Source organism: Salvelinus fontinalis, chromosome 5 (genome assembly GCF_029448725.1).
Source record: "Salvelinus fontinalis isolate EN_2023a chromosome 5, ASM2944872v1, whole genome shotgun sequence".
Classification (NCBI taxonomy): domain Eukaryota; kingdom Metazoa; phylum Chordata; class Actinopteri; order Salmoniformes; family Salmonidae; genus Salvelinus; species Salvelinus fontinalis.
In genome coordinates this window covers 18,234,004-18,249,397 of record NC_074669.1, presented here as the reverse complement: position 1 = coordinate 18,249,397, position 15,394 = coordinate 18,234,004, and the positions used below count along the sequence as shown (strand labels likewise).

Below are 15,394 nucleotides of genomic sequence, written 5' to 3'. Positions count from 1 at the left end.
AAGACTAGTCAGGATCGAGGGAAAGATGAATGGATCAAAGTACAGAGAGATCCTTGATGAAAACCTGCTCAAGAGCACTCAGGACCTCAGACTGGGGCGAAGGTTCACCTTCCAACAGGACAACGACCCTAATCACACAGCCAAGACAAAGCAGGAGTGCTTAGGGACAAGTCTTTAAATATCCTTGAGTGGCCCAGCCAGAGTCTGGACTTGAACCTGATCAAACATCTCTGGAGAGACCTGAAAACTGTCCATCCAACCTGAAAGAGCTTGAGAGGATCTGCAGAAAAGAATGGGAGAAACTCCCCAAATACAGGTGTGCCACGCTTGTAGCGTCATACCCAAGAAGACTTGAGGATGTAATTGCTGCCAAAGGTGCTTCAACAAAGTACTGAGTAAAGGGTCTGAATACTTATGTAAACGTGATTTCAGTATTTATTTTTTTACATCTGCAAAAATGTCTAAACCTGGTTTTGCTTCGTCATTATGGGATATTGTGTGTAGATTGAGGGGAAAAAATGTTTAATCCATTTTAGAATAAGACTGTAACAAAATGTGGGAAAAGTCTGAATATTTTCCTGAATGCACTGTGTGTCATTGTTTCAATCTGATCCCATGCAATGTTTTTTACATCTCTTTTGTGACATCTAGTGGCTGATATCAAAGCCTTTCAAATACCAGTCCTAATTGTACAGAGACTTTTTCAGAAAGCAATAATACAGGAGAATACATACTATATTTTTCAGAAAATCTGTTCAGGAGAAAATATTAAGTGATGGGTCGTTCCACCAAATGAGTACCTTTTGGGTAGTGTAACTTCGTCCAAAGATACATTTATTTCACAGATTTTCTACATTCTGTCATAAAGAGCACATGTTCAACTTAATAAAAACACGTTTTCCCCATCTCAAAAATGACTATAATAAGTGCCAAATAAAGTAACAGGGTTGACGATTTCATCTTAAAATCAGCCATAAATCCCCTTGTGACAGGGGGAATGGAAGTTTGTTGTGTCCAACAGGGAGGGGCAAATGAATGCAAGTTTCACAAAACATTTACATTATTAAAACGTTTCTAGCCTGTTGTCTATGGGTAACAGGGTTGACATGTTTGCTATGCTTTACTCACTCAGTTTTCCACTACAAAACACCAGAAAATTGTCAAAAAGTAGAACCAGCTCACCTGCTTTGATTTGACTATTAGATGTTCAATGTTTCTTTAGAATAATAATAAAAAAGGAATAGTTTCACCGTATTAAAATGAGAGTTCAGTTCACGTAACAGGGTTGACCTTCAAATGAGGAACGTACATTTCAAAAGATTAGATGAATCCCTAAATCACATGAAATAAATAATAATCTTTTGAAATAACTTTGTCAAAGCAACATAATAACTAGGGCTTTACAAAACTTGTGAAAATGTTGTGGTTGAGCAGGTTAAGTCACAGAGGATGCACAGAGGCACTTTAGCAAGTCTTTATTCATATTAAAAAAAATATATATTTTGTTTAACTTTCCATGTGTTCTATATAACAGGCTTTTAACATGCAATATTGGTGCACAATTTAAATTTAAAGGGGGGCTGAACTTCCTGATTTAGCCTCGATTTCAATTCTTCTCATTAGGAAATGTGACTGAGAACTAGATTTGGGTGTTTTGATGTGGGTGTCTCTTGTTCGAAGGTGGGAAGTGTTTGCAGGCTTGCCGGGTCTAGCAAAAATGTCGCGTCCAATAATCACTCAAAATCCACCCACAAGGCCTAAAAACTAGACCTAAATTGTTGTTTTTTGCAGCAAGAGAGGAGTTGCCACATTTATCCAATAGGTGTCTCCATAATGATAATCTAAATACACCTGTTAAAATTGTTCTCTGCGTTTCTCCCTTTGTTATATTGTTTCATCAAACCAAATGATTTAATATATACTATAGAAGTGATTGATAGTGAATGGTTAAGACATGTATTTTATTTTATTTTTAGAAAACATTATTGTGAGATGGTTAACACAGCTCAGGGGGGAATATCCGTGATCGGTCGACCGTTCTCACTGCTTGATAGTCAGCAGTAGCAGGTCACGGTGAAATTATTTTTTTTTTTTAAATTAAGAGAAATGCAATGGCGACTGCAGTGCAATTTAAAAGTAGCCCAAAAACCCGCAACCAACACATTTTCACCAGCAACATCGCTTTCAATATAGCTCAATTTGAAAGAAAACTGCAGACATGGCAACCCTGAGCGTTTGTACGTTCACTCTGCCAAAGCAGTACACAGATACAGTCACTTACCCTTGTAGATAACTTGAAACAGTCTAAACAGTTCTTGTGTCTGGAAGTAGCTTAGACTAGCTAGCAATCTTATTTCGCCAATTAGCTCCAGCCGGCTGAGTGCAACCTTGACAGTTGGTCTGACTTTGGATAGCCTATCTGTGGGGCTAGTTAGGGACCGTCAATAAATCATGTTGCACATATTTTAGTTGTCTCAAATGCTTTCAATATTTGTATATTAATTTCTACATTTTATTGTTGGTTTGAGGTTTTTAAGTGATTGAAATTTGGAGCTATTGAATTTTTTAAATATTGCCCCACGTACATTGTGTAATTTACAGGTGGTCACTAACTAGCCCCATAGGGAAATCGAATGTCAAACCAAATTGACCATGGGCATGAAGATAGGGTGTGTGCAGCTGGCTGCACTCTGAATTGATGATTACTTGGGTGCTGCTAGCTGTGGGCAAGATGTAAATGAACCCAACCCAAGGAAAACTTTTACAGTACCCTTCATTCCATTACATACAGTACCATCTTTTCCTAATTATCTCTCAAATATCAGTTTTGAACGAGACTGGCTTTATAACCAAAATGATCCTATTTACACTTTGTAGTACATTTTTAAACTAGAATAAATGCTTTTAATATCATTACCTCATAGGCCGTTTTCTACCAAAGAAGTTGTATATTGCCTTCAGTTGCTCTTTCAAATATCAAAAGGCACTCTTTTCATGGAATGAGCCTGATACACAAAGATTTGATTTTATATTTGCTGTTTTAGTAATTTGGGCAGAATTTTTAAACAATAAATTCACACCAAATGAATATTTCTCAAAGATATCCTATTTGTGAAAACAAACTCATTTCCTCTCACTGTTTCCACAAGAAAATGTAGTGAAAAAACATCACAGTATGAAGACCTGCAATTTTTTCAACAAAATAGCTATTACAGACATCAGTTATGACTGTTGTCATATTTTAGTATTTACAGTATGTTGGTGTACACATGTCCCTCTAAGAAAAAAAATTGAATCAATAAATCAAATGCTTGTAAAAAATATTTCACTGGGCTCAAGAGCAATTACCATATAAGCATTTAGGGCCCAGCTGATAGTCTGTCCTCACTTTCAGATTTAAACCAGTTTACGAATTCCATTATGCTAAGCCCCAACACTAGTGGAAATGATGAATGATTATGAAATACATAATCTCCTGTGGTACCATCATTGCAATATGACAGCCAAATTTCATTCATCCTATCCAATTTTTTCCTTATTTAAGAAAGAAAATTACTGGCCCAGTAATCAGATATACAGCAGGGCTGTCTCCAGAGTTAAGCCAACTTCCATTAGGCTTCAACCTCTCTCACATTTTAGTAAAATACATGCACATAGAGATACACATGTTCACCATGTCTGACCCTTCACAGTTTTCACATCCCTTATGCTTTGAATCACTCTTATTTGGTCTTAATATTTTGTAAAATATCCTCTTTACTGTAATATTTGTTTGAAACAGTGCTGTCTTTTAAGTGGTTTACATAGCTGCATGCTACTTTGCTTGAAACCACACTGTGTAAAATCATAGCTTGCTAAAGAAAAACCATAGCGGGATTCAAATCTATTACTGTTTGTCCTCAATGCATGCCCAATGTTCCTCCAATCTGTGATGCATTATGAGTATAATTGAAAATTAGTAGTACATATTTTTGGGGGAGGGTAATTTATCATGGTTCATTGTTCCACACTGACACTTTAGCCCTGTCTCTAACAAGGAGTTGGTAGCTCGAGGGTTGAGCCATCAGCCATGGAGAGAAATTCTGCTGTAGTGATGCATTTTCGCTGCTTTGTTGCTAATTGTGGCCTCCTTTCTATTGAATTTCAGTAGAGTAAAAGAGCTTGTTGGCATGATGCAGGAGAACTGCCTGGGCTGCTCTCGCCATTATCAAAGATACTCTTGATCTTTTCAAAAGCAGGAAATAGATTTTTCTTCCTGTTCAACAGCAAAAAAGTAATTTGCAATGCGTCCATTAGTTCTTCATTAAAGCAAGATTATATTGGACTGCAAATCACATCTGCCTTTTGATGATTAAAGGGTGGCATTTTTGGGGCCAAAACTAATTACTAGTCTAAATGAATGAAAATGAAAAAACAGGCATGTTTTTACATTAGATAGTGTGGCCTGTAATTAGATTCAGGCTAATTCCACTATTTCTGCTCCTGTAATGAGATGAGAATGTCCTCAACTTTGTTCTCTTCTTTTGTAGGCCATGCTAACAGCTCCAAATGTACAATTTTGATAACACTGACTGACAGAGTTTACATAAATCGTTTTGTCGTGTTACCTGAAAGAAGTCCCAAATCTGTGAGGGACTAAATTCTTCTTCAAGGCGAGGGGGGAAGTGGTTTGATGGGTGAAATGGGTGAAATGGGAACCCAAGACAGAATGGTTTCAGCTGCTGGGTTTTTGTTGTTATTTTATAAAAACCTGCCGATTAATTATTGAGAGAAGAGAGTGTAGTGGCAGCACTGGTTTGTAGTCAGCTGACTTTGGAGCTGGGTTATCAGTTTGTTTTCCACTACTTCCACTCTGTCTCTCCTCCTAAAAAGTACACTTTTATAAGATAAAGGCTGTACCAAGACAGTACTGTGGCTGTACTATACTGCAGGTGCTATACCTTTACTGTATGTCTAAGTCAGACCTTCTCTCACTGTGGTCTTACATGTTGCACCTTGGCCTGCTCTTCTAAATGAAGAATATGCCACTGGGGGAAAGGATGGTCAGATTAATGTAAGACCCCAGAGCAACCCTGAGATACAAACAGGATGTATTATGTTAAAGAGAAGCGCATATCCCCTGCCTGTAATGCACCATAGATAAATGAGGCTTGTAAGCATAACATGCTTATATGTCAGATACGCCTGATTTGTAGTGAGACTGAAAGTTCAAGGTATACATCAACTTCACATGTATACATTTGTAAAGTTTAACATCTTGCAATCAGAAATGAGTCTATATTGATCTCAGCTTTAACTTTTACTTATAGTATACTATAAACCTAGTATTGCACATTTAGTAAGTTCTCAACTGATTACTCCTCTGAAAAATGCTCGCTCTCCCTTATTTCTACATGCAATGCGTTTTCACAAGACCAGACCTCCTTTCCTTGCAAAAAAATATATGCAGTAGCACTAATTTTTAAGCACAGGAATCGTTCTATTTCTGCTGAAGTGAGATTTTTCTACACAGTCCGTAGCCGTTCCAGACATTCAAACCTCATAACATTTCAGCCAAAGCTTATACTAAGCTTGTTAGTATTTCTGATGGAGTGGGTGATATGGCCGCTGCATTACCATAAATCAGCAGAATTAACTATGATCTTCAACAACATGTTTAAAACTGGCCAACAGAAGTTTGCAATATGTTGCACAAAATATTATGATAACATGCCATCATAAATGTTTAGAATCTACTTAGGGCCGGGGTTCAAAATACATTCTATATTAATGCTTTTTCTCCAATTTAACAAAAGTGTTCCACAATCACAAGTGAAACATTGACACACAAGGGTTTGGATCAAAAATCTCCCCATAAATGCAGAAATGTTCTAATATTATTGACTTCACATAGTGAATTGTGAAATTAATGAATCAACTGTAACAACTGAGCAAGTTCCTCTTTTAAACCTTTATGTTAGCGTTTTACATTGGAGGTATCATTTGAGCAGTGTTAACTACTACTACTAGTGTGTGGCTGCATATCGGGAAAGTATTCAAGTTTAGAATTATATTTAAGTTACAGTACATCTCCTAAGGCAACTTTGAACAGGAGGAAATTAATACATTATACTATCATAAAAGACCAAGCTTTTCTTTGAAAGGGTTACCAGCTTTTTAGGATTCCTTTGTTGACACATAAGTATCATATTGGGATTAGCATTCCATTTGCTGGGACAAACATCTCTTTGAACCCCAGAATCTATACTGGAGGAGACAGACAGAAAAAAACATACTTACACAACAATGGTATCTTAAGTACTGTATCAATGATCAGACAGTCAAACACACTACTAAACAATGCATGTGAAGCATCTTTATTGGTTAGGTACAGTATGCATCATGGTTTACTATCAGAATAATGACTAGTGTGAATAGGAGATCACATCATATGATCTTCTGTAACTTTGCCAGTGTAGCAAAAACTCAGAAGTGGTTGGATGGTAGAGTGACTGAGTTATGGTTGCACTTTGCTTTATAATGAGTAAAGAGCAACAATTTCAGTGCAAGCAGTCATAATACAAGTTTAAGTAGGAACAACAGTAATATTACTCTGGTGTTGTGACGCATCACTTGTGTTTATAGTACATAAATCAAAACAACTTGGTACAGTTATAATTTATCCAACCACTGAAATGTGTTCAAATGAAATATATGTAACATGACTTACTGCTTGGGTTGGTTTTTCCTCAGTTTTATCTTTTAATATGGTCCACATCAGGGTAACAGAAATATTCAAGCTATACCATTGGACAAGAATATAAATAGTTTTATGTATATGTGAGAAAGAGGCTTCTTAAGTAGGGGAAGGGGCAGGCCTAATGATTTAACAGAAAGCAACGCATCTCATGAAATCTGTGAGAAATCCTAATGTCACTTATGTCTGCCTTTAATGCAAACCAAATGAATCTCTGCTGTAATAAGAAGCTTCCCAGAATTAGTTTCCGTTTGCAGAAAATTGCAAAAGGCTAGTACTTTATCTATGAATTTCACTCGAGCATAAGCAAAAACCCCTCATACATTATTTGGTTACGTTCCATCAGTAGCAGAAATAACATTGTGCAAATTCTATGCATGTTAATGATAAATAGAAATCCACCTGCTTTCAGATAAAATGAGTTTAATTTTCCGTTGCCCAGTGTCTGGTTGGCCTTTCATAAATTACTTATGCACACAGCTATTATTAAAAAAGGGGAAAAGCAAATTAGAAAGTCTTCCTATCTCCACTGGATTTAGCCAAGGACAGGCCGTAGCTAACAGAGTCAGCATTTCTCTCTGAAATTCTGCTCTCCTGAAAATGCTCCCCTCATCTCTGTATTTCTATGCTGTTGTAGGAGCTGTGACCCTGTTTTTACTAAATTAACCTAAATCGTTTTAAGTTCACACACAAAGGAATTTGCAGACTTCTTCTATGTGTGTATCAGAATGTATTTGTCACTGGATTCATATTTCCTTTTGCTGTACAACCTGTCCCCTGCAAAAGCAAAACCTCAATGGTTGAAAGATACCAATCTAAAAGGAAACCTGGAATGCTTGTAGCTGTGCTGTGAGGAAAACAACAACTTGTCAGGCAAATAATAAGTGTTTGAATGAGGGCAGATTCAGAGTGCTTTTACAAGAATTCCATTTAAATATTTTTTTATTAGAAAAAACCCCAACTCAAAGTAGCCTTGTGTGGTACATGCAGTACATTTCCTTTGGATACATAGTTAAAGACCTATGCAGTGGTAGGGCTGTTGCAGTGCGAGTTTGATTGAACACCTGCCTGAGGTTGATATGCTGGGGATGAAAAAAGTTTTACATTTCTAATTATCCAAGAACTTAAGGGCACCACTTCCATTTACTTTTCATTTTCAAACCACCATATTGTCATGCTCTAAGAATTCAATGTAATACTTTTTTTTTTTTATGGAATAATTTTTTTTCTGACATTAATTTAAAACGTCTCATCTCTGCATGCTCAACTGTCTGATTGCCCCATGAAAGAATGACTTCATAGAAATAGAATCCCCTTTTTGAAAAGGAACACTGTTTCTTCCATCTATGAGTCAAATAAAGGGAATGAATGATTCTCAAATGCAAAAATCTGCAGTTCCATCAAAAGGCAGTCAGGCCTGCCCTTAAGCCAGGGTCGACAGAGCCTCCAGAGGCTAGTGCCATCACTGAGACTCATCCAAGGTCCTTCAGACAATAAGGCTTAACCTGTTTATTCCCAAGGGAAACAGAGAAAAATGTTTAGTAAATCAAATGACCTGAAAGGAACAAAAACCTTTGCTAGTTGTCAGTTGATGCAAGACCGTTGCTCCTCGGCTGTGCAGATCAGTACATGTTTGGAGAGTGGTGGGGGCAATACATTACCACCATGGACTGTGGCCCTACATTACCAGAGAGCCAGTGAATGTGTTCACACTGACGTGATGCAATGAAAAGGCCTTTGTGAGTTTGAGGGAGATGAACCAGTCAGAGATCCCTGCCATGCATGCACATCTCCAGCATCTAAAGTGCCCCCTGGTACAATATGATTTCTACCCCTATCTCTTTGTTAAATAGGCAATATTGTTATTGTGAGACAACGTAGGGAGGATGTGCTTTTGAAGTGTACATACAAGGTTGACTATAACTTATTAGACCTCGAAAGCTGCGTTTACACAGACAGCCCAATTCCAGTCTTTTTTTTCACTCCTTGGTCTTTTGCCCCTAATTGGGCAAAATATCTGAATTGGGCTGCCTGTGTAAATGCAGCCTATGGAACCCAGTATTTTCAAAGCAAGGTGAACATTTATTACGTTCTCTGATTGATATGGAGCTATGTACATTTTTGTCATAACTAGAAGACACTTCTCATAAAATAATAATTTTCAATACATTTTTACTATTAGGGTTAATGTGACGTTAAGCTTGATGTAATTTATCTGTGAAGGAAAAATGCCAAAATATATATTTTTTACCATCGTTAAAATTGGCCATACAGTACTGAAAAAAACCTATTTGCAGAGCTAGTGCTGTACTGCCCTCCAGTGGAAAGTCTCAAAAATGCATGTTTTCAGTTGGTTTGGCACCCGGATATATTACATCTGTATTTCATACAATCATCAGGTAAAAATATGAAAATAGTCATGTGAGAAAATAGGCATGGGAAACTGCAGGATCCTTCATACATGTAATATGTTATTCTGATCAAAGGAGTGCACTCTATTGGAATAAAATATTAGTCCACCCAGCATAGATTAAAGAAATGTTAAAAAATACACACACCTCGGAGTAAACAGTGGATAACATGATTAGTGTTAAAGGGACCAGTTTATTGAAACATATTAGGGCATTTAAGAGTGACATATTTGACAGAATAAATAGCTGTGCCTGTGAATTAGTGAGTAATCCCTTGTAACAAGATGAACTAAAAACATATTTAACTGATGTGCAGTATGATGATGGAGTAAGACGTTTAAACTAAGCTGTAAATAAGCCACTTTGGCTGTTTGCATTAAAGTTATGCTCTTTGCAATGATGCTGTGTTTAGTTATTAAATCATGCAATTTGACATAAAATAGCTCACCAAGCAGCCATTGGACATAAAATAAATGTCTCAACACTGAAGTGAGAGACCAGAATTGTAAAAGTAAGAGATCCAGACAAGGCTAACACAACAGTATTTTGGAGAACTTCTGATACTAAGTTTTACAATTTATTTTGTAACCTTTATTTAAACTAGGCAAGTCAGATAAGAACAAATTCTTACTTACAATGACTGCCTTCCCCAGCCAAACTTGGACCAATTGTGCGCCTCCCTATGGGACTCCCAATCACGGCCGAATTTGATATAGCCTGGATTCGAACCAGGGACTGTAGTGACGCCTCTCGCACTGAGATGCAGTGCCTTAGGGCTCCCGAGTGGCGCAGCGGTCTAACACAAAATAACCACGTTGATGCTTCAACCAAACAACAAATCAAGCTTGGACATTTTGGGCAAAGCTCGTAGGCCATTTATTGAAAAAGATTCACACATGGAAATGTGTTATCAGTCATTAAATGACATCTTCCAATCTACTACCAGCAATAGAAAAGAATGGCACATTTATCTCAGATCTTTCTCAATAGATCTGATTTGTGAGTTTCCTGATGGTACTTGGTAATACAGAGTACATTGTACTAAGAGGAAAATACACAATTATTCAATCAAAGGAAATACATTTTTCCAGCTGCAAGCCAAAAGAAGACATCTTAACTGGTCTTTCATTTGCTTTCTGGCACATAAAAAAACATCCTTTCACAGAAAATGTAATCTCATAATATTAAGGCATTGTATTGATCACAGAAATAACAATAAACATTTCAGAGGAAAATGTTTGATATCACCAACACTAAATTCTAAATTATGACAGCTTGGTCACTACAACTTTGTCCAACATTAGAATAGCATTAGTTTATCGTTTTTATGACATAAGGTAAAAGCATCTCAGAAAAGCTGAAAAGCTCACTTTTTCGGCTTGACACATTTCTCCCTCTCAAACTGGGCTATCTGGCTGAAGAGATCTAGGAGATTAGTCGGCAGCTCTTTTTTCTGACTTCCTCCTGCGGATGATCCCTTACCATTCCGAGTGGCGTCAGTGGAAGACCTGTAATCTCCTCCATCAGACCTTCGGGTGCCCCTCTCCTGCTCTTTCTTATCGCCTCGCTCTGTGCTACCATACTTCCCACTATCTGATCGCCTGTAAGTGGATATGTGGGACTGTGATGGGAGGTCGTTGGTGTACTGGTCAGATTTGCGGGAATGCTCTGAGCCGGCAGATGAGGAGGACATTCTTCTGTGTTTGACTTTATCCAATGAGCTGGGAACATCTTGTAGGCCACTTTGATCCTCCTGGCCCCTGGAGCCTTCCCTCTTCTTCACGTCTCCATCACTGGTCTTGTCACCACGGACACCTTTTCCCTTGCTGCCATCAGCTCGCTGAGGAGAGGAGTCAAAAGGGTCATCTTCAAACCTGCTGCTGTCCGGAGCGTCGGACACTGATGATAAAGAGCGGTATGAGTGGCTCCTGCCCTTGCTGGGGGGCTGACTGCCTTCTTCAGTCCTCCCTGACCCTTCAAACGGCCTAACCACGCTAGATTTCTGATCCAGGAAGGAGGCGGAGGTGTTGGGCGGGGCAGGGTACCACTCCTCCTCGTCATCAGCCACACTCCTGTTGTCCCTGGATGATACCTGCTGGTGTTTCTTCCCTCGAGATGACCGTCTGTGTTTGCGCTTCTTTTTCTTTGACTTCCTGCGACCCGAGGAGGATCGGTCGGAAGAAGAGGAGGAAGACGATGATGAAGAGGAGGATCTCTTCTGTTTCCTTTTCATTCTAGAGGGAGTTATAGCAGACAAACCATGTAGCTACATATGAAATAGGTTATATTTGTGATCAACTTAAATGATGAATGATAATATTTCACCAAATTAAATTACGTGTATGTATTTTGTTTTACAAGACAACCGATGAGCTGACAGTTTACCAGGTTACCTTTCTGACGGATTGGTATGGATGTACCTTTTTTCTTCTTTTAAGATCTTACGCAATTTTTCTGCACTTGTCTCCACATTCTTAGCTTTTTCCGCTTCCTTTGCAGCTGCCTCTTCTCTCAGTTTGAGGGATTTCTTTAAAGCAGTCATTTTCACAGTAAAATTTTACCCATTTTCAAGAGATGAAAAATTATAAAGGGAGGAAACCAGCAATGTGAAAAACATTCCATCAATTAATTTGAATGGATAAGGACAAGGGGGGAAAAGGCATAAACACAGACATGTTTACCATAGCATGATCCAGAAATCACAATTACAAGCAGAGAACAAATGTTAATTTTACCAGGTGGACAAAAAGGGTTTACATTTACCGCATTGAGACCAGGTCCAGCGTACCAACCATTTTCATTCCAGTTGTAAGGTTGTTTGTTCCCCCAATAGACAAGCGACAATCAAGGCAGTCGGGTAGAGTCAAAGGGCAGGATCCCAGATCAGACAAGCACACAACAAAACACTTAATCAGTATTACAAGGTTCCCTGTGTGTTACTCCAAGCACTCTAAGACACAGAACCTTTCACTGGCCCTTTTCCCCAAAATGTTCATAGTTCATAATGTTCAATGATCAGTCATATGAGGAATAGTTGGCATTGCCATGGAATGTTCCAGCTCACCTGGATAAGCAGCTCTATTTTTTTCAATGCTTCCTTGGCGTCCTGGAAGGAGTCGTCTAGGGCCAGGGCTTTTCTATAGAGACCTTCAGCTGTGACTAGCTTTTCTTCCTCCTCCAGTCTAACAGAATGAAAAACAGTTTTTTTTTCAGTGGAAGGGTTGTTGCTTGTAAATCACTTCAGTGCACACAAGATAATAAAGGAAGTGGATAAACATTCCTACTTACTGGCCACCTCGCTCGACCAGGGTCTGGCATAGGTATTTCTTTGCATTTCTGTGGGTTGGGCAGCTTTCCAATGCCAGCTCAAAGTCAGTTATTGCCTTCAGCAAACTCCCTTTGTTAGCATACCTGGGAAATCAAATGGCAAATTTATATTAGCTGTAGGACCACAACTACATTTTATATGACAATTAAACAACATTACGTTTCAAAAACCTGTGGTCAACAGAGATAACTAGCAGAGTGTAGGCTAGGAGTGCTGACTATTAGATTGTTAATGATCGACCACATTATCAATAAAATAAGATGGCTACTCACAGTGCACCACGTGCCACAAGGGCTTCCACATTGTTAGTGTCGATCTCTAAGGCCTTGTTATATTCATTCATTGCTTCGACATGGCGGCCAGATTTGAAGTGGTCCACACCAACCCTTACACTGTTGCGCAGACATATTGACAAAGAAAGAAAGATCAGGACCAGTTCATTCATTCTGCAAACATTCAGCTAGCAGAGATTTAGTGACATGCTGCTGCAAATGTCAAAATGCAAAAAAAGTTAAAATGTTAGGCATACCATTTAAGAGCCCAGGATGCAGACTGCTTCTTTCGGATAGTTGTGGCAAAGTCCTCCTCAAGGAAATGTTTGCTGTAAAGGAGAGTCCCAAAATACAGTCAAGTACTGATAAAAGGGGGCTACAGATATATTTATGGAAAACGTGTCTTCTGAAGAATAGCAAAACAACAAGTTTGTCTTCTCACCTCTGTAGCCCTCTCATGAGTGAGGGAGGCTGTGTGTCACTGACCCCAATCTTCCCCAGGAGATATTCCACATTAGACGGATTGGAGTAGCCAAGAGAACCCTCTAAAACCCTCTCATAGGTTTCAGTGTTGTCGTTTGCAACCCTCACACTGCGACTGGGTAAAACAATGAAAACAATACAATGAGCAAAGATGTAGCCTAAGTTCTAGCATAACTATTTTTCTGCCAACTAGAATATATCTGTCTTACCTGTATTGAAGTGGCAGATCATCTCTACTAAAAACTCCAAGCTTTAGGTTCATCAGATTTGGGCCGAGGGAGGAGGGCTGAAGTGAAATGGTTATCTTCTCATGGTATCGGTCAATGTCCTTCACTCCAGCTAGAGAACAGCACATGGTACATGGTTCAGTTTGTTGACTTATGTTCACAATGCAGTTTTGTGATAAGTTGTTTAAATGTACAACACAAAGTTAGCTAGTGTGCACTGTGCATTCACCTCTTATTAAATCATTAAGCTGATAGTATGATAGCGGATCATCATGATTGCCATTAGAAGGTACATCTCTAAGGGGACACAGGGCCTGAGGAGAGAAATAAAGCAGAGAAAGAGGCTACCACTTACTCCTATTTCTTCAATAGTGCACACTGACCACCAGGCCGAAGCCACAAACCCTACCGTGAGCTCCAGATCCTCTATGTCTCGCTCTAGTCCACCTCCCATGCAGATCAAAGTTACAAAGAAGCCAAAGTCCCTGATGGAGTTGATCCTGCCTATCACAATGTCCCCTCGCTCAATGTCCCTGTACAAGAGATTCCTCCGTTCCTCAAATGACACCTCCATGAACTGCTCCAGAGGGGGCATGATGGCGTAGGGCTCTAGGAAAAGGATAGTCGTTAGTCCACACTCAAAACAATATGTTGGTTTACCTCTAAATTTCACAGTAACCGTTACCTTCTCCTTCCTCCTCTAACACATCCTCCATAAGTGCACTAGACTTCCATGATGGCGCAAACAGGATGTCAGCTTTTCTAGCAATGAACTGCTCCACTAAGGCATTGTCCTCCCCTCCATATTTCCTGTAGATGATAGTATTAACATTATCAGTACACCTGTCTGGTAATCTGCAGTTGACAGTGTTGGTGCTCAATTAGCCTACATATGGATATAAATAAATGTGGATTCAATAGTGTCTGTGTTAACCATTTAAATGACCTTTGATAGCTGGCTTTGGACAAGTCAGGTTCAATAGCCTTGAAATCTGGATTTTCACTTTGTTCACATTTGAGATGGGTAAACAGGCTTTGTCCATGGTGAGACAAAGTCTGCCTCAGTAAATCTCTATCCATTTTCAGTTATTGGCATCAGAATTCAGCCTGGTTAGCTAGTATGCACATCATCCTGTAACAGAAGAATAATATGTTAGCATAATAGCTAACTAGTAGCTAGCGAAGAAGAATCACAAATATATTTTAATTCAGCGCGGCCAACCAGCCCAACTCATGTCACGAGAGCAACATAGCTAGCTGGCTAGCCAACTGTAAATATATGGCTCTGGCGCTAGCTAGCTAACGTTAGTTGTTGCTGCTGCTCTGTACTGCGGACAAAACGCAACTTACCGTGCAGTTGCAGATGTGTACAAAACATTTACGCGAATTATTAACATAGCTAGCAGCTAGCTATCTGACAGAAGAATCTGTGGAAGCGTTCTAACTCTCGAACGTCCGGAACTTCAATCTTATGTGTTACAGTTATTTGATCCCAAGAGAAACAAAACCCTACTAGGAACGTTTTTGAGTTCATAGGGTTGCCATAGACATATTTTGTAAACACAATTTTGTTGATAGTTCTGGATATCTCCTGTCCTTCCAGTCAAACAAAACATCCAGGAGACAGTTGCATCGTCTTGATGAGAGCCTCTTTTATCCATAGCAAAATGTTCTATAAATAGCTTTGCTTGGGTTTTCCTGTATGTAACACAACAGGTACGAAGAATATCTACAGTGGTTAGCCTAAACTGAGGGTATAGAGCCCCACAGTGGAGGTGTCAGAATACCCATAAAACCCACCTATAAAATCGGGGAAATGGTTCCAATCGTTTTTCCACCATTCATCTGTCCCATAGGGGAATTTAGAAACGCGTAGAAAAAAGGTCTTACCCTGGCGTGACATTTTATTAACCATGTAAATCTCTCTCGGACAAGGT

At 39.0% G+C, this 15,394-nt stretch overlaps 1 protein-coding gene across 3 annotated transcripts; it reads right to left on the bottom strand.

Annotated features, from left to right (window-relative positions):
- Nucleotides 1–9,320: 9,320 nt before the first annotated feature.
- LOC129855250 (tetratricopeptide repeat protein 14-like) lies at nt 9,321–15,179 on the bottom strand. 3 transcript variants are annotated; one of them, XM_055922688.1, is made up of 13 exons: nt 14,808–15,167; nt 14,404–14,589; nt 14,143–14,267; nt 13,867–14,066; nt 13,687–13,771; nt 13,440–13,569; nt 13,190–13,345; nt 13,005–13,076; nt 12,748–12,867; nt 12,436–12,558; nt 12,212–12,329; nt 11,541–11,674; nt 9,321–11,381 (listed from the first exon to the last, which is right to left on the bottom strand). In XM_055922688.1, the coding sequence occupies exons 2-13, from the start codon at nt 14,535–14,537 to the stop codon at nt 10,514–10,516; spliced, it is 2,265 nt and encodes a 754-aa protein (XP_055778663.1). In that variant the 5' UTR covers nt 14,538–14,589; nt 14,808–15,167; the 3' UTR covers nt 9,321–10,513. The 3 variants fall into 3 exon arrangements, 2 of the variants coding, with proteins under 2 accessions (XP_055778663.1, XP_055778662.1); XM_055922687.1 differs by having other exon boundaries at nt 11,568–11,674; nt 14,808–15,166; XR_008759453.1 differs by lacking the exon at nt 9,321–11,381 and having other exon boundaries at nt 11,585–11,674; nt 11,911–12,329; nt 14,808–15,179.
- Nucleotides 15,180–15,394: the final 215 nt, after the last annotated feature.

Bases quoted from the DNA above. Each gene is read 5' to 3' on its own strand.
- LOC129855250 (XM_055922688.1), bottom strand. From the start codon at position 14,537: ATGGATAGAGATTTACTGAGGCAGACTTTGTCTCACCATGGACAAAGC. The intron at 14,268-14,403 runs GTCATTTAAATG...TATCATCTACAG, and splicing joins TCCAAAGCCAGCTATCAAAG to GAAATATGGAGGGGAGGACA. The intron at 11,675-12,211 runs GTGAGCTGGAAC...ACTGCTTTAAAG, and splicing joins AAATAGAGCTGCTTATCCAG to AAATCCCTCAAACTGAGAGA.